At 37.6% G+C, this 20203-nt stretch overlaps 1 protein-coding gene across 1 annotated transcript in view; it reads left to right on the top strand.

Annotated features, from left to right (window-relative positions):
* The first annotated feature begins 8837 nt into the window (after positions 1 to 8837).
* Positions 8838 to 20203, top strand: part of LOC121428825 (phosphatidylserine lipase ABHD16A-like) — a 35531-nt gene continuing 24165 nt past the window's right edge. The window contains exons 1-2 of the mRNA XM_041625682.1: positions 8838 to 9003; positions 17624 to 17680. Coding sequence (XP_041481616.1) covers positions 8935 to 9003; positions 17624 to 17680 — 126 coding nt within the window. The 5' untranslated portion in view covers positions 8838 to 8934. The remainder of the gene's footprint in view (positions 9004 to 17623; positions 17681 to 20203) is intronic.

The following is a 20203-nucleotide window of genomic DNA, read 5'->3' as shown; positions in this document are numbered from 1 at the left end:
AGGGAAGTGTAAATAAACTGGCATTCTTGCTAGAACTGAGCTGGTTGGCTGGCAATGTCATATATGCTCTGTTTGTGCATGTGAATAGAAATTGAGCTTCAGTGATGACATTTCTCACAGGTTCTCACCCCCCCCCCCAAAAAAAAGAGAAAAGTTTATTTGAATAAATAGGGGGAAATAAAACAAGCATAACGCTGAAATCATCATGAATAGTATAGTAAGTCATGTTTTTCACATGTTTTTCCCCTTATGTATACCTTCCTCTACAGCTTTGCAAATTTTGGTGAAAATGACATGGATTTTTAATTAAGTGCACGTTACGTACGCAACGTGATAAGGGTGTCAAAAACACAAAAATAATGAAAATTGGGTAACTATTTCGCTACAAAAGTTACGCGTTAGGGTCAAATTTGCAGGGATGATAAAACAAAATACAAAGGATGTCCTTTTGGTTACAGCCCGATAGAAGGCGGGTCCGATAGACCGCGGGTCCGATAGTCCGCGGTGTGTGTAAAATTATGATCAGGTCAACATAGTGAAATCCATGTCATCAAGAGGTCAAAAGGTCATCGATACGAGTCCATTGGGTTCTATAACGATGACCCACAGGACAAATCGCCCCCTGACATTACCTCCATATTTTTATCGTCGGGGACTGTTACACCCCCCCCCCCCCGGAAATATGCCCTCTAGACGCCATACGGAGCCTCTAAAATGCCATCGACTTGACGACATGGCGAGATACTTTATCTTGCCATGTCGATTAAATTAGCTTATCATGTCCGCATGGCGAGATACGTTATCCTGCCAAGTCAGTCCACTTGTAAAAAGTTATATGTCAACATGGCGAGATATTGTATCTTGCCAAGTCGACTTAAATATGTTACATGTCAACATGGCGATATATCGGGATTCTTGCCGGGACTTGTACACTTCATATCTCGCCTTGTGGACATATATCGACTTGACAAGATAGAATATATCGCTATGTCGAAATAATATAAGCTTATGAATTACTTTAATAGGCGGCGGAAGCGGGGGAAGGGCTTTCCCCCTGAATTTGAGGTGGGAGGACGGTCCCCCCTAAATTTTTAGTTGAGAACCTTTTTTTTGTCGTCAATTTCTTTTCTACGTCCCCCCCCCCTAAATTGAGGTAGACCACCCTAGAATATTCCCCCCCCCCCTAATTTTGGTTGATAAACTTCTTTTTTTTCCTTGTCAAAATATTTTGGTGGTCCCTCCTAAAATTTTGGTTGATTTAATTGCTTGTCAATTTTTTACCTGTGTCCATCCAAAAATTTCAGGTGGATCCCCCTAAATGTTTTGCCTTCGGCCGCCAATGATTAAGTAAGACATGGTAAGATAAAGTACCACGCCATGTCGTCACGTTAAGGCATTTTCACAATTATTATTTTCATAATTTTCTGGGATAATTGTCTGGAGAGTAAATTTCCGGGGGGGGTAACAGTCCCCGGCGGTATTTTCCTTGAAGTAGTTGTCAGGGGCTGATTGCCCTAATTGGGTTATTGTTATAGAACCCAGGCGCGGATCCAGGATTTCAAGGGGAGGGAGGGAGAGCAAATTTTACCTGATGTTTGGCGCCCATGTGTACTTTTCGAAAAATGGCGCCCACTCCCGGCCATGCAGGCTAACTTAAATTATCTTATAATCACATTAAAAAAAAATAAAGACCACTTTTTAATGTGTTCTTGAAAAAAAATCCATGAATACATAAATACCAAAAGGTAGGGGGGGACACAGGGGCGGTTCCAGCCTTCGCCAATAGGGGGGGTGGGGCGGAAATTTGTTTCAGCCATATTTTCCCCGATCGGCAGCTCGAAGATAATTTTTTTTGTTTCTTTGAAGGGGTAGTCCTCATTAGTCACTTCTTGGCTTTATTCTTATAAATTAATACATAATATCATAATCCTCATTTATATGATGCGAGCACGAAGCGCGAGCTAATTTTGGGGGAAATTTTATGCATTTTTTCCTAAAATTTGAACTGATTCTGGGCAATGTTTGTTATCCTGAAAAAAGACATGTATGCAACTTAATAATTACTACGAACGCAAAGCGCGAGGGGAAATGAACTGATGAAAAAGATACCTGTTAAAGTAGCATTTAACAATCAAATAATGCGAGCGCGAAGCGCGAGCTGAATCTTTTTGAAATTTTCACCCAAAGAAAGGAAATTCTAAGCACTTTTTTAACTCAAGCAGAATAGGTATATGACAAAACAATTAAAGCAAGCGCGAAGCGCGAGCGGAAAATTTCTAGATTTAGACCTATAATATTTACTGAACGAGACACTCTATTCATGATTTGTAAATCCTTAAAAAATGAGTATTAATAATGCGAGCGCAAAGCGCGAGCAAAAAAAATGTATACGTTTTAAACTGGTACCTGTTAAGGACTACTTGCACTTAGCCATGCATGAAGGCGTCACATATTTCAACAATCAAAAAATGCGAACGCGAAGCGCAAGCTGAACATTTTTTTTAACTTTTTTGAAGAAAGAATGGAAAATTTCAATCAGTTTTTGTAATCGTGAACAGGATAGCTATGTAATTTAATGATTGATACGAGTGCGAAGCGCGAGCAGAATAAAAAATCGAGATTTAGACCTAAAAGTGGGCCACTCTGTTCATGTTTTGTAAATCATCAAAAGGATGAGTAATATGGCGTCTTCCTACATTAATAATGCGAGCACAAAGCGCGAGCAGAAAATTTTTGATATTGTGATCTGACACTAGATAATGATTTGAATTAGAGAACAAGTTGGGTACACTGGTTGGGTATCTGAATAAACATGCGCGAGCGTGTTTCATATTTAGACCTAGAATCTTGGCATTCTAAATGCAACTTTAATCATGAAAATCATGAAACTTTGATAGTCCGATCTGAAAAAAAAGAGTCAATTTCAGCTTTATATTTCTCGCACTTTGTAGAAAAATTGTAAGGTGGATATGGATCGCACTTAAAAAAGAGCTGATATTATTATTACTTTGAGTTTTGACATAGGACCGGGACATCCTTACGACATGCCATCATATGAAAATAATGACTATCTTCCTATTCATCTTGAAAAGCGCGAGATGAAACAAAGGGACAATTAAATTATTAAATTGATATCATATTTTATAATGCCAAATGAGGGCGAGAAATCTGATGATATCCTGGCATAAAACTGGACATTTCGTTTTTGTGATTATGAATAGGATGCATCAGTTTATATACTTTAACCATTAATATTTTAAGTAGTTTGTTGTATAAACAATATTGAAACATTTATATAACTCGCCAATCAAAATGCGAGCGTGCAGCGCTCTAGCTGATGCGCCTTAACAATCAGACCAGAAAAGGGATATTTTGAAAACTTTATGGATTACACGAAAATATAGGTACCTAAAAAAAAAATCAAAATTTGCGAGCGCGTAGCGCAAGCAGCAAATGTTAACATTCAAACCATAAGATTGACATTTTTACAGAGCACTTTTTAAAAACCAATTGTAAATTACACAAAATAATGAAAGTTCGATTTCCGAGGTGAAATATGTGTTGTATATTGACTTCCAAACTTAATATTCGAACTCCATATTGAACAAGATATGTAAATCACCTAATAGGCAATGTTTGTTTGTTTGTTTGCTTGAAATTTATTTCTGCGTTCAACATGTTCAACATAATACAACATAATCAATTATTACATAGATTTTACAATTACATGTATATACATTTTAGACACACGTATCATTTACGATCTCTTTCTGAATATAATAAAAAAAAAAGTATATGAAGAATATTATTTAACTCAATTTCAGAACGCAGGAGACCGTCGTCATGAGCGACCTGCTTGATGTTGACGACGGCCTCAAGGTAAAAAAAGCGACATGTAAAACTTACACATTTTTTGACAAGAGGTCATGAGGGTGTAGTGCAAGTGCAAGTGTAGTGCAAGTACATTAGAAGAGGGGTCAAAATTCATCATTAAAAAAATACAAGTATAATCAATGTGGCGGATTTGAATACAATGATATTAGGTTGCGCTTCATAGTGGCTTTAAAGGAATAAAGTGAGGAACACATTTTTGTAGTTTCGGGTAAATTGTTCCATAAGTCGGGGCCATGGTGTCTAATTGATTTATGAGTTATTAATAACTTTGGGTTTGTTAGGTGAAAATTTCCAGAAATACGTGTAGGGTATGTGTGAATTGTACTGTTTAGATTAAATAAATTTTGAAATGAGGAGGGAAAGTTGGTGGTTTTTGTATTTGAACATAAAAACTGCAACTTGCATGACATTCAAATCAGAAACCTTCAATGTTTTGAGCTTACAGAATAGTGGATCAGAATGAGAAAAATAAGACGATCCTGTACAGATACGAAGAGCCCGCTTTTGTAAGGTGAGAATAGGGTTGAGTTTCGTAGTTCCACAATTGGCCCAAACAATATTACAATATGTTATGTAAGGAAGTACTAGTGTATTGTATAGTAAAAACAGAGTTACTCGTGGTAACATAAACTTTAACTTATTAATGTGAGCGCGAAGCGCGAGCGAAAGTTTTATATAGTTGCACGAAAGATTCTTTTTATTTTCCAAGTCTTCCCCTTATCTTATTTTATGCCTTCGTCGTCCTTCTCTTCCTTTTCTCCTCTCTTTTTCCTCCTTATTTCCTTCTTTCTTTCCTTTTTTTTCTTTTTTTGCTCCGCCAAGAGGGGAGGGGGGGAGCTCGGCCCCCTGGATCCGCCTATGGGGACAAAGGGCGGGAAAAAAAGGCTATCATCGCCAAATCTCGTCCAAAAATACATGTTTTATTTCGATTTAGAATGATGTATTTCTATGATTATCAAAGACCAAAATAATAGGGGGACATTTGATATTGTGTCCCCCCTACTATTTTGAGTAGGTGGGACACGTCCCCCCTCGGATTTCCGCCCATGATGTAATATCAATGGGAGCGCGAAGCACGAGTGATTTTGGGGGGTTTCAATTTGGTCTAACTTCTCACCAAAGTAGGCCCTACTAGAATATTGTGAACGGGAGCTGTAGTTTCTGTACTGTTGTTTTAGTATACCCTTCAATATTATGAATGATAACCTCTAGGAAATATGCAATCTCGACTAATTATCCTCATCAGTGGCGTATTTATTCAGCATGGGTGCAGGGGGGGGGCGAGGGCACCAAGAAAACAAAAATAAATGAAATCCGGGAGGGGGGGGTAGACGTTAAAGAAAATCTGAGATTTTATTCTTGAAAAACACACTGAGGTATCTCACAAGGCCTAAATAAATAATGAGAACGCGAAGCGAGATCTGATTTTTTAAAAAGAATTTTCCTGTATTTTATCCTGAAAGCCTAAGTCAGGGGCGAACCCAGCTTCCGCCAATAGGGGGAGGGGCCATTTTTTCACCCATATTTTCCCCGATCGGCCGCTCAAAGTTGATTTGTCCAAGTGCCGTAATGAGCCAACAATTTCGAGGGGGCTCGATATGGCGTATCGCATAATATTAATAAGAAGTTGGCGGTGAGCGAAGCGAGCAAGCAAATATGTTGACACTTTTATTACAAAAATACAAGGTTGTGATAGATTTTGACATAATATTTGGAAAATAATAGGATATTTCATCCTAATCCCTTTCCTTTTCTCTCTATTTTTTCTTAGCCTTGATTCTCTCTTTTTTTTGTTGGGGGGGGGCAAACGCCCATGTCCTAACAGTAATTTTTGATATTCCAACCTAAAAAGATGAGATTTCAAATCCCCCAATGGGACATTCGACATTCATTTCCATCTCTCCTTTTCTTATCTTTCTTCCCATCTTTCTCTCTTTTTTAATATTATTCTCTTCCTATTTTTTCTTCTTCTTTTCCTTTCTTTTCTTTTCTTTCTTTTCCCTCTTCTTCCTTTTTCTCTTTCCCCCATTTACTTATCCCTCTTTCTTTTTCTTTCCTTTCCCCTTTTTTCTATTTTTTTTCTTCTCTCCCTCCCCCTTCCACTCTCTCTCTTTTTATTCTCTTCTTTTCCCCTCTTCCTCTATCTCTCCTTTTTCTTATCTTTCTTCCCATCTTCCTCTCTATTTAAATATTCTTCTCTTCCTTCCTCTCTTTTTTCTTCTTCTTTTTCCTCCTTTTCCTTTCTCCTAGCTTTCTTTTCTTCTCTTCCTTTTCCCTCCTCTCTTTTATCTCTTCTTCCCCCCTGTTCTTCTCCCTTTTTCTTTGTCTTTCCGTACCCCCTCTTACTCTCTTTTCTATTATCTTCTTTTCCCATCTTCCTCTCTCTTTTTATTCTCTCCTTAATTTTCCCCTCTCCCCCTCTTTTTTTTGAGCGGGGGGGGGGGGGTGAGTGAGGCAGTTCCCCCTCGCCCCCCCCATGAATCCGCACCTGATAGAACCCCATGGTCTCGTATCATTTGACCTTTGGACCTCTCGATGACATTTGATATATCTAATCATAATTTTACACGCACTGCGGACTATCGGACCCGCGGTCTATCGGACCCGCGGTCTAACGGACCCGCGGTCTATCGGACCCGCGGTCTATCGGACCCGCGGACTATCGGACCCGCGGTCTATCGGGATGTCCCCGTCCTTTTCGCTCCAACACTACGTGTTTAGAGTCCGATTTGCGCGGGGTGTGGAGGTGGGGTCGTACTAAACCAAATTATATGTAAAGGCAAAACCGACCACCAAAGGATCTCTCCCCTGGTGAGATCATCGCAGGCGGGGCCAAAGGACCCGTGACAAAACAAAAAAAAATTCCTGTACTTGTTTAGGGGTTCAATTCAGGGAATATTTGCCAAGAGTGTCGTTTTGCTCCCAGTACTTTTTTTGTTAAGGGTAGGGTTTCACATGCCAATACTTGTTAAGGGGTGCATTTTCAGAATATCGTGTTTATGGTTCTTTTCGAGACCCCATGGTATCCACTCGTCAATGGAAGTGCCCCCCCCCCGGAGAAGTGGGGCGTTTCATGAAAGGACTTGTCGGACGTTTTATCCGACAAGCCCCATTTAATCCGACAGTTACCATAGGAACAGTGCCTCTCAGCCAATCAAAATCATGGAAAGATGTCAGATCTGACAACTTGTCGGATGAAAATATTGATGAAACGCTCCCCCGGGACTATTGCATGTCTCTCTTCCTCTCTCCCTGCCAGTGCTAGAGGCAATGATGATCACTTCTCCTGGGGGTGGGGGTGGCTTACATCTGGGCGAGTGTGTGTTTGCCAGGACAATTCTTGCAAAAGATTGCTGGTATAACTAGGATATGGGGGAGGGGCCGTTTGTGATCTGGTTTATAGGAACTCAAAATTGGAGTACGTGTTGATAACTTTAAATGAGAATTTTCTTAATGTGATGATGTCATATCCACACTTTCCCATTTCTTATATGTTATTGCATGAAATCATATTTTGTTTTTCCTTTTTTCATAATTTCTCCTTTATGATGAAATAAGATGCAGCAATAGATAACTAAAGTACTTACTCAGTTGACAATCCAATTAATTGTTTTAGTTCTAGGTAGAACATTTTTTAATACATAATGGCACATAATGAATTACAGACTGAAGAACAAGTGGGCATATGAAATCATCAGCCCACCCATGAACGAAGACATGCCTATAACTGTTTCACCGGAATAATGCAAATCTTTGAAATTCAATAAAAGGCGTTATTAATTTGTTATCTGATTTTGATCAAATTTTCAGCATTTTGCTTTGTGAATTTTACTCTATTTATTGAGGTATAAATATCGTCAGCTGGAGCATCCCTTTTATACTCGATCGATCACTCACGCTTTCTGGCTATCCTTGTATGAAATTCTTTATATGATAAGATTATAATATTAATAGTTTAATATTAATTCTTATAATATAATTCTAATTCTTGCGCGTGTGGAATCACTTTTGATGCAAATATAGTTTTGTGAAGAGCTGGCTGCCTGTCAAATGAATTTGCAAAAAAGAAGGGAGTGTGCACACCACATCATCATCTCATCTCATCTCATTCTCCCATGTTGTAAAATTCCTTTTATTTGTAAAAATAAAAGGAATTTGGGGTCATTTTTGTTTAAATGTTTAGCATTTTACACTTGCTTGATAGATATGTACAGTAGGCCTATAGGACCTATATCTTTTTTATTTTATGCTTTTATGCAAATCATCATATTCTTTGACGTACGTCACGTCGAGCGAACATGTATGAAATTATAGACAGCTAGAAACATTTTTATCTTTAATTGGGGTGAATTAAGAAAGCAGAAATCATCAACCTGTAATTGTTTGATATTTTACATTGGTAGACAATTTAGATAAAAAAATAAAAATGGGTATTCAAATTAGGAAGAATTGCAAATTAGTAATTAAATTCCCTAATTAAGTTGAAGCATTGATTTCTTATGTATTGAGGGGCGGATCGAGCATAGGGTCAGCTAGCCTCCCTAAAAACGATATGTTCGATCCACTACCAATTAAGAAAAAAAAAAGAGAAAAGGAAAGGAAAGAAAAATGGTAAAATATAGCCATATGTCTCAAGGCCGAAATAGAATGTTTCCCATAAAAAAAAGGAATGCTATTGCTGCGCTATAACGCCACCTGAGGGAAGGCCGGTCGGCCAGCGGCCCCAGTGGGCCGAGGCGCGTACGTGCATTTGGGCCTGTCTGTAGCCTACTCTCCATTTTTTCTTCCTGTCTTTTCTTCAAAATTTTTGAAAAGAAGGGATCAAGGAGAAAGCAGTTTTCATGAGGGAGTGGGTTACAATATTGTGCCGCCCCAATCGATGCGTTATGCCCGCGCGCCCCGCACCCGGCCTCGATCCCGTCATCTCGCCCCCCCCCCCCCCCGCGGGTACGCTGTGTCACGGCTTCTGCGTGTTCTGAGACGAGGTCAATTTGATCTGCATTTACAAGCTTTATTTAGGCTCTAGAGCAAGAAGGAAACATGGCTTCGCTACTCCGTTGCATTCTTGGACCGAGGCTGTATAGAGTGAACTCTCATGGAACGATTAAGGTGAAATTTTGTCCTATTTTATACATTTATACAGGTCTATCGACCAGCATGACCAGACACCGGGTCACTGCACTGTCCCACATACTGCGTTTCGTGTTTGTATACCCTATGCCATGGCTAGCCTAATTCTGCGGCAGCCCAACACAGTAGTCAGTACACTGTGTTCGGGCTGTGTAGTGTTTCACCCAGAATCACCAGAAACCGAGTGAGCATCAGGAATCACATGTGAAAAATGGACAAAACTGTAACAAAGGAAATCTAACGTACCCACAAATTTAGCACTCCTAGTACCAATGAGGTCCAAACATTACATGTATGGACCTCATAGGCGACATTACCCAAAATTATGGGTTAGACAATTCAGTTCTGATTTCAAACCCAAGACTTTGGTAAATGTACGTCTTAATACAAACTGGAGTTATGCGATATGACTTTCATTTGGTGGGAAGCCTTTAAATACTTCCAAAAATGAGTTGAAATTAAAATGAATTACAATAAACTTACATTTCAGGCCCTTTTTGTTGATTTTCGGTGAGCGTTCCACACAGCTGCGACGAGTGATCAACTCCGAAGTGATACGCGAACTGGTCAGCTGATCGGTCAGGTGATCGGTAGATTATCTTTTTGTCAGACGTTCATAATTTATGTAAAGCGTATCAATCTTCAGTATCTTGATTCCAAAGTATCAGTATTGCAGATAAATGTCATTATTGATTGGAATCAGTGGCGGATCGGGGGGGGGGGGGGGGTGGGGGTGAGCATTTCTGCCCGATCCCCCTATTGAGATTTGTAGTAAATATTTTGGAATTAAATACGTTGTTCATACTAGTTATGCGACCCCTAATTATGATGATCACAGCATTATTTGTAATGGGGATATTTAATTCGTTCATATTCTTGTCTCTTTCTCTTTTTAGCCTTTTTTTTGCTTGTTAAAACCTTTTTTCCTTTTTTTTTTTGGGGGGGGGCTCGCCAAATTTTACGTGGGTCAAAATTACCTTCATTTTTTTAGTGACAATCTTTTTCATTTGTCCAGTTCTACGCGAGACAAAATTACCTTCGATCATTATTATAGTTAAAAACTTTTTTTTATTTTTTATTTATTTATTTTTTTTTGGGGGGGGGAGGTTGCCAAATATCACGCGAACGTTTTTCAGCTTTTACTGTTTTATTCGACTTATAATCAAATATTAAATGGGGCTTACCACAGTTTTTTTTAAAGTCAATTCATAAGAATATTCCTCCTCGGGATTTGAGCTTTCTTTCATGAAATATCAATTTTTTTCATGATTACCAAAAATACTTAAAATTTTTTATCGGTGTATGCCTATAAAGCTTTAGCTCATGAGTTGCGCCTGCCATATTTTAATGCTGATCAACTTTATGCTTTTAATGAATTCCTAAAAACAAATTCTCAGATCATCAATTTTGTCGCAATCGAATAATTCGATTGCGTCTCTCTATCAGTTTTGAATATTCATACAAAATATCAGCTCGTGCTTTTTGCTCATAATATTTTGATAAGTAAATTCTTCTCTTATATAATCGAGTCGGATAGATAGATAGATAACTAGAGAGAGAGAGTTGGGGGGGGGGGGGTCCCTCAGCTACTTGTCCTCGCTTATTTGTTATTATTTGTTATTATGCTCATGTTGTGAGAGCTTTGTGTTTTCACATTTTTTTCTTTTTCAACCTTTTTATTGTCTCGGAGCTTCCCTCTATTTCTTTACACTATATAATGTAGTCCTTTTTACCTCATTGTTTCAATCATTGGCGGCGGAAGCCCCAAATTTTAGGAGGGGACAACCTAAAAAATTTTGACAAGCAAAAAAATAAAAGGCTCTCAACCCAAACATTTTAGGGGGGGACGTAGGAAAATAAATTGACAAGCAAAAAAAAAAAAAGGTCAACAACAAATTTAGGGGGGAACGTCCCCGCTTCCGCCGCCTATGGTTTCAATTCTTTTTTTGTTCTCATTTCAATGAAAACATCATTATTAAACTGACGTAGAAGACTTTATTACGAAATTTTGACATTGTTTTGTTTCATTTGTTTGGCTTTCTTTTTGTCTTCTTCTCATCTTCTTTTTCTTCTTACTTTTTCCCTTTCCTTATTTTCTCTTCAGTATTTCATTTTATGAGGTATCCGCCAATTTATACAACACCAAGCATATAGAGGCGGATAATCAGTGAGGGAGCATGACGGTGTGCCGCTCTAAAAAAAAGGAGGAATATTGGAAGAAAAAAAAAGAAGAAGGGATGGGGGAAAAATAAAGAAAAAAAAAAGATGATGATGGCAATGATGATGATGAAAATTATCTTGGTGATGATGATGGTTGTGGTGACGGTTGTGGTGATGATGATGGTGATGCTAATGATAGTGGTGATGATGATGATGATGACGAGATGTAATTTTGTTATTTTGTCTTTGAAAAAAATTAAGTAGTGCAAAGTTGAATTCATTTAAAGTTTATTATGAAAATAGCAGAAAAAAAATTGGTATGCGTTCGAGGAAAATCCATCCCCCACCAATCTTTTTCAAAGGTAAGATTTTTTTTTGCCCGGGGGGGGGGCCACTTCCATTCACGAGTGGATACCATGCGCGACCATGGGGTCTCGAAAAGCACCCTAAACACGTAATTTCCATATTCTGAAAATGCACCCCTTAACAAGTATTGGCGTGTGAAACCCTACCCTTAACAAGTATTGGAAACAAAACGATACTCTTGGCAAATATTCCCTGAAATGAACCCCTAAACAAGTACAGGAATGTTTTATTGTTACGGGTCCTTCGGTCGTCGGCTTTACCTTATTTGGTTTAGTACGACCCCACCTTCTACACCTCGCGCAAATCGGACTCTAAACACGAAGTGTTGGAGCAAAAAGGACATCCTTTATAAAACATTTTGATTTTGTTTTATCATCCCCGCAAATATGACCCTAAACACGACGGTTTTCCTAGCGAATTAATAGATACCCTTTTTTCGTTATTTTTGTGTTTTTGACACCCTTATCACGTTACGTAGGTAACGTGTCCTATCGTGAAAAGGACATCCTTTTTCCTTTTTTTTTGGTCGCGCATGGTATCCACTCGTCAATGTAAGTGGCCCCCCCCCCCCCCCCGGGTTTTTTTGTGACGGCGTAGGCCTTTGCAAGCAGCTATTATTATGGTAAAAAAGTAAATGAAATGTCAAGAAATACATGATAATGATTTTTATGGTACATTTAGTACATCAATTCATACTTGTTATCAAAAAGAAAAAAGTGGGTCGTTACGGACCATTAAAAATGGGAAATTTGGGCATTTTATATTTAGGATAGAGCAACTGCTCGTTATAGACGTCACAATAAATCAAGCATTCTAAATTCTATCAACTCCATTTTTTGTCAAATAACACCTTCATCGATATTTTGAAATGATTTTTCTCATATTTTCATCATCTTTTTATCAGGGTGAAATTCCCCTTTAATTTACAAAACAGATTCGCAAACAATATCAAGAGTAGTGGGAGGCAAGGGTGGAAATCTAAGGTAGGGGACCAGGGGCTGGAAAACAGGCAAAAAAAACAACAAAAAAAAAACTAACAAAAAAAAAAAAACAAAGGTTTATCACCCCCAAAAGAAGGTCGTCTCGTCCAAAATACATGTTTTACTTCGATTTAAATGATGTAGGCCTATTTCTTTCCATCATATATAAAAGAACAAAAATAGTAGGGGGACATTTGATAATGTGCCCCTACTATTTTGGGTTAGGGGGAAGTGTCCCCCTGGGATTTGCGCCCATGTGGGTGGGGGGTGTTGCACCTCCTTTCGGAATCATTATGGAACAGTGTGAATAGTCGCTGTGATTTCGATCTCATACCTATAAAAAAAATAGAACAGAAGAACGCCTTGACCACAGGCCAAAATGCCTAACAATTTTTCCGCGGCATTAGCGACTCTCGTAAGGGGCGCTCCATTTATAAATAAAGTTGCACGTGTAGCTGTCTATGGCGACAGAATCTATCGCAGAATTGAAGCCAGAAGCGTGGGAATTTTCAAGAAAATTCAAGAAAAGAACCGGTGAGTACCGATTTAACAGTACTAATCTAATTAGTTACATGTATTGAATTATAAGAATATTCAATTTTTCGTGAAACAAAGCTTAGTTCTAAGCTAGGGCGGCCCAAATGCGCGTGAGTGGAGTCCCAGTTTCTTAACACGGGTAAGTATTGCGTTGTCGCCTAGAGTGCAAATTTAGCAATATCACTGTTCCTCAAATTCAAAACAATGCCCAAAACTAGGCAAAACGTCGTCAGAAAAATTAGGCGGTGTACATTAAAAGTTGTTTGTACAGGAAGCAATGGGGGATTGATATAGCCATTTGAATTATTTGTGTTTCTCCTTCATTCTTTTTCTTTTTTCCCCTTTTTCATTCTTCTCTTTTGCCATTTGCTCTTTTTTCTCTTTTTTTTGTCTCTAATTTTCTTGTCTTTATCCTCTCTTTTTGTTCTTTGTTTCTTCTTTGTTTTTGAGATATTATGCACATGGTGTCGTACAAGTTATTTAAAATTATTATTATTGGAAACTGTATCATAGGTAAAAAAAACAAGTGAAAAAATAAATGATTACTCATATATTAAAAGAATATATTCGTTGATCAAAATTATTGAGTGATCAGCAAATCATCTATATATTGATGCCTATTTTCTGGAACCCAGCCTCTGGAAGGCCTGTGCTGGCTTAGCCTAGAGGACTCCATGATGTAAAATTTAAAAAATATCATCACGGCGTACAATTAATGCCGGCTCCCACATATTCTCATTTTTTCTCTCTCTTGTTATGTTCTCCATTTTGTTTATTTTGTATACTGTGCATGTATCCTTTCAATTTGAATTGTATGTTGTCTGTTTTTAATGAGAATTTAAAATAGATAAATGAAATGAAAATATATGCTCATAAAATGCATATAAGTCTCATCATCCAACAACCATTTTCATACAATTGATGCCTTCATTATCAATATCATTTTGTATGTTTGAATGGAGATCAAGATTGAGTAAAGAATCATGAAATAGATTACAATTTATATTATGTTTGTTTATAGATTAATATGTTATTTTTCATCTTGTTGGCATTTTTAAGCTTAATCTCTGTGGGATAAGTATAGGCCTATAATGAGTTACTCATCATAGGACGCCTAAAGTCGCCGCGAATCCTGCTTGTTTTCCTGGCATCCAAGAGGCTTTTTTTTCTAAAGACATCCCATTCTTTATAATGTTTTTGCTAAAAAATTAATAAATAATCATGGTGACACTAAATCAGCCCATCGATACTTCTACTATACTATACCTTTGCAGAATTGATACAGAAAATCAAATTTTGTGATAGATTTTTTCATAAAATCCCAATAAAAGTTACTATAGGCCTTTATCATGCACCCTTTTTTTTATAAAAAGTGCTTGGCAAGGAGGTGGTGGGGTGGTCTTCCCCACCCTAACGTCCCTCCCCCCCCCAAAAAAAAAAGATAGAGGAGAAACGATGAGAGCGAAGGGGAGAACAATGGCGAAAAAGATAGCTTTGTGGAGTTTTCTTTCTCTCTAAATATTTGCTTCCGTGCATGTTTGTGTAGAAATCATGATATTGTTTTCCTCTTTTGTTTACCTTTCTATACTACCCCATTTTCCCACCTCGGCTATATTGCTAGTGTGTTTCGTGGTGGCATCAAGTTTTAAAGAATAATATTTGGGAACGGAATTAGTATTAAGATTGTAGTTTAAGTATATGAAGTCATATTTTTCTTCAGATTGATCACATATATTCCCGATCCTTAGGTCAGGGCAGTAAACTCTATAATAATAATGCCATCAATTACCCACAAAGGCTTCTTCTTCCACATTTCAGCTCTTTACTAGTCAATCATAATTTATTTGGGGGCCGCGGACAGCCTGTTCCTCATTTAAAAGGGGCAGCTATAATAATTGTGCCGTGCCATGTATAAAAAAAAAGAAAGTACAATATTACTATAGAATTAGTTGGAAGTTCTTCTTCTAAAGTACAGTCCACCGACTGGTGTATTGTCGTTCTATATTTGGCAGGTCTGGTGTGGAGTATGTACAGTGCCATTTTAAAATATACTAAAAAGTTACTACTTGTAAGTGCAGCTAAAAAACCATGCTGCTCTCTTAGCGAAGCGGGGTGCTCTGTACCTCTTGTTTGAAGAGGCTAACAGAGGTGATATTGGGTAGTTCATCTGGCAAGGAATTCCATAACCTGATGGTGTCTGGAAAGAAGGACTTCTGATAGATGAGAGTCCTTGCAAAAGGTATTTGGAATCGCTTGGAGTGTCCACGGCTTGATGTCATCACCGGAGTCAGAAATGTATGTCGAATTTCTATATGCTGATTGACGATACGATGCATCATCATCATTTTGTATTGTGCCCTACGCTCCAAAAGTGTTGGCCACTCGAGTTGATTAAGCATCGGTGTGACGCTGCTTGTGCGTTTGAAGTCACCAACAACAAACCTGGCAAAACGGCGCTGGACCATTTCTAGTCGATGGATATTCTCTTGAGTGTAAGGGTCCCATACAACACAAGCATACTCTAAAATGGGGCGTACTAAGGCCAAGTAGCATAAGATCTTAGTCTTTCTTGGACAAGGGCTGATGTTTCGCTGAAGAAATGCACTGACAGCGCTGGCTTTCTTGGTAATCGCTTTAACATGATGAGTCCAGTTCAGGTTGCTCTTGATATGGACACTGAGATACTTAGCTGTGTCGGCTGACTCAAGAGGCTGTCCATGGATGCTATAAGTCCATTTGACAGGCTTTCTCTTGTTAGTTACATGCAGTACCTGGCACTTCTGTGGGTTGAAAGCCATAAGCCAGTCACTTTCCCATGTTTGCAAGGCCTCCAGGTCATGCTGCAGTTGTTTAGAGTCGTCTTCCGAGCTGATCTTCCGATATATCATGCAGTGGTCTGTAAACAGACGTACTGTGCAGCCAGCTGAGACATACTCGGGAAGGTCGTTGATAAACAGAAGGAAGAGCAGTGGCCCGATGACGCTTCCTTGTGGCACGCCAGATGTGACTTGTGCAGTTTTCGATGTTCATCCTTCAAGAACAACATGTTGACTCCAGTTTGTGAGGAAGTCTGCAAACCACTGATGGATGTTATTATTATTAATGCCATAGTGTTGTAGCTTGTAGAGTAGTCTAGCATGTGGTACTTTATCAAAAGCTTTGCAGAAGTCAAGCAGGATGACATCATGTTGTTCCTTCTCATCCAATCCCTTGGCTAGGTCTAGAACTGCAAGAATTAGCTGTGACTCACATGAACGACGCTTTCTGAAGCCATGCTGAGCGTCTGTCAAGATGTTGTTGCTTTCGAGATGACTCAACAGCACTGAAGACGATGTGCTCAAGTACCTTGCATGCAACAGATGTTAGAGAAATGGGAAAAGTTCATGTCATCTATCTCCTGTCGCCTATTTTGCGCCATTAATTTGATATTTTGCATGTCACCTAAGTTCCTAATCATTTAAAATTCTGTTGGAAATAATTTTTTAAAGGCTGTTTACGATGTGAATCACACAGTAATTGTTTAAACAGTTTAAACAAGTGTTTAAAATCTTAAACAACACAGTTTAAATTCAAATAATTAATTATCAATAATTAAATTCAAATATTTAATTATCAGGAGGAAAATGGGGACTGGGGGTGTGACATCATCAGTCCTCCTAATGAATTACATGTATTATGAATGAATGGAATTTTAGTAGCTTTCTTGTACCATAAGATCCGTTGTATACAGTATGTTATCTATTTTGCAAACTTGAACATTGTATTGTAAAATGTAATCAATGAAATGTATACTTGTCTTTTTTACTTTATAATTCAGTTTGTTAACTGGCTAACTGCAATATGTGGAGAATTTCAATAAATGCCATTTATCTAGCTTCTATCTGTGAATATTCATGATGTTGTGCATATAAATGTTTTACAAATATTGCTAAACTTTGAAATTCAATAACTTTGTTATTTATCAGAAGGTGTGCATGATGTGTGATTATTGAATTGTAATTAATCTTTAAGTGCTTGATCACCTATGTGCATCAAGGCATAAATTACAGAGCAGAGGCAATATTGGGTGACAGCTTTCCCGTTGCACATGTACAATTTAGGCCATCGTACTGTAACCTCTGAGAAGCTTTTTGTTGTTGGTGGTGGCTAATATTCCTTTTATTTGGTACAGTAACTAACAAAACATGGCATGAAACCCAGAATTCTAATGCTTTTAGCAAGTTTTTTTTTTTGCATTACAATGTAGCCTGGTACTGGATATATGCTTGCTTTGGAAATATAATGCCTATTTCTATTTGGGTTTGTGTGTTGATATACACTGTATTCTTTTTGTCAATCAACCTGCGCTTTGAAACCTCCATGTAAAGTGCCCTACAAATGGTCTTGTTATTTACACGTATTTCACATTTTTTTATGGGGAAATTCAACTATCGAGATAGAAATTTGGGGTGAGCTTGTTTGAGGGTTGCTGTACTTGTGATTTGTTCTTATCTGGTTTGTTGCAGTGTTTCAATCTATGTTTGCTTACAATTTTGTGACTTTTCTGTATCTTTCAGGGTCATGATTACCAATCCAATGCAATGGAGAAACACAGTGACAATATCATAAAGCTGGTAAGTTTGTATGTAAACGGGGGGGGGGGGGGGGGGGGCAGTCAAATATCTTGCTGTACAGTACACATGCGTGACAAAAAAAGGTGTTTAAAATCATTTTTTTTTTTCAGTTTTGGACGCGGGTCATACATGCACTCATTAAGGGTATCAAAAACACTGATTTCCCCCAAAAGGGTGGTTTTGAAAGAATGGTCACTCGCTGGGTCAAATGTATCTAGGGTATGTCTTTTTTCCAAAGCCTTCTAAGGCCAGCTCAACATGTTCAGGGTGTGTTTTTTCCCCAAGCTTTTTCCCTTAGTATCCCTAAAATAGACCTCAAAATAGCCAATCTGGAATAAAATTATTGGAAATGGTTTTTCAACTGATTTGAGTAGGTATGGGTGTCAACATTTACCAAAAAAAAGTTAGGAGGAATACGGGTTGGGGAAAGTGTTTTTTTTCAAGGTCAAAGGTCAATGACCTTTTTATATATACCGTATAATGATATCTATGAGATGGAAAGGCGCAGGTTGGTGATAATGATGTCAGAATGCACAAATTTTTACCAGAATATCAAATAAAATAAAATTAAGTACCTAGCATGCATATTCACCGATGAAATTCAAGGTCAAAGCCTTTCAAAGGTCAATGAACTTTTTTTACATCATATACCATACTGTATAATGGTATCTCTGAGATGATAAGGTACAGGCTAGTGAGCATGGTGTCAAAATGTACAGATTCTTACAAGAAGGTAAAATAGAATGAATGTGAGTACCTAGAATGGACATTCACCAATAAAATTCAAGGTCAAAGCTTTCAAAAGGTCAATGACCTTTTTACATTATATATATCATACTGTATAATGGTATCTCTGAGATGAAAAGGCACAGCTTGGTGATCATGGTGTCAAAATGCACAGATTCTGATCAGAAGATCAAATAAAATAAAATTAAGGACATAGAATGCATATTCACCCATAAAATTTAAGGCCAAAGGTCAATGACCTTTTATGCATTATATACCATATTATATACTGGTATCTCGAAGATAAAACGGTGCAGGTTGGTGTTCTTGGTGTCAGAATACACAGATTCTTACATGAAGATCAAATGAAATGAAATTAAGTATTGACAATGCACATTCACCCTTAAAATTCAAAGACAAAGGTCAATGTCCTTTTTTACATTAAATAATAATAATGGTATCTCTGAGATAAAACACCGCAGGTTAGTGATCTTGGTGCCAAAATGCAAAGATTTGTACAAGAATCTTCTGAAAATGGGTAGGATAGGTCTAACTCTCTTGTCACAGCTAGCATCATCTGAGAGCATTTCCAAACAGCAGAGGGATGATGATGAAGTGAAGGCCATCATTAGAGCTGCATGTATATCAACTTCAACAAAGATGAATTCCTGTATTATTATTAATATACCTCTCATTGTGAGCTGCCAGAATCTCATGAGATGCTAATGTTGCAGGACAAAACTTCATATCTGCTCTCTGCCGTACGTCACCCATGATGCTATTTCTACTAGGTGTCAGTTTGTACAAGGATCATTATTTGGTCCAGAATAACTGAGTGTTATCATGCACAAATTAGGCATATGATATAATGAAATTCAAAAGGAGATAATAGATTAAAAGTACACATCCATTGACCTAACAAAACTCCTACAGCACCACGTCCAGTTCTTGAGAATCAAGCTATGCAACATATCAGCAATAATATATACCCTGGTCTGATATCCCTTGACAGAACGTTATTAGGCTTTCATTGAATGGGCCAGATCAAAGTTCTGAAAATGTCAGAAGGTTTTCAAAAGTTTAATTACTCTTTGCTGAAGTTGAGACACTTAACTTCATTTACTATGACAAAAGCTGCAGCTCTAATGATTGCCTTATTTTAATTCTTCATCATTGCCCCTGGCTATATGAAAATGTTCTTAGATGATGCATGCCATTAGGGTTAGGCCTATCCTTTCCATTTACAGATTAAGTTATAGTTTATAGTATTGATTGTAGCAATTGAGGTTAGTGACCTATTGCTACAGAAAAATTAGTACCTTGATTTAGATTTATAAAATGCATATGTAAATGCTGCTACTTTAGACAACTTCACCATTTTAGATTATATCATACATGATTTTTTTTTACACTTTTGGCAATGCATTACTACAATATATATTAAAAAGTGCTATTTGATATCGATTTCACCTCGAACTTGTATTTTGACGTCATCATTGGTCAAGGAATTAACTATTAAATTTGTGTTCATTTTCCATGCAGGTCAGTCTTTTTACCATCAGAATCACTATATACAATGAAGTTATCAAATTATTGACCTATTTACTTAAATTCCCTGACGTTATTGATATAGTTGATTGACTTCTAACCCTTAAATATATTTTCCATGGCCATTATTTATCCTTATTTCAGAGTGAAATATTATTATTAAACATCCAAGTTTTCATTACAAATAGGTATCTTTCTTTCTATAATTCACAAAATGTGAATATAATAATTATGAATTACTATCTTTTT

The sequence above is a fragment of the Lytechinus variegatus genome, chromosome 15 (genome assembly GCF_018143015.1).
Source record: "Lytechinus variegatus isolate NC3 chromosome 15, Lvar_3.0, whole genome shotgun sequence".
Classification (NCBI taxonomy): Eukaryota; Metazoa; Echinodermata; class Echinoidea; order Temnopleuroida; family Toxopneustidae; genus Lytechinus; species Lytechinus variegatus.
The sequence above is the reverse complement of the archived record's forward strand: the minus strand, read 5'-3'. Positions and strand labels throughout refer to the sequence as shown.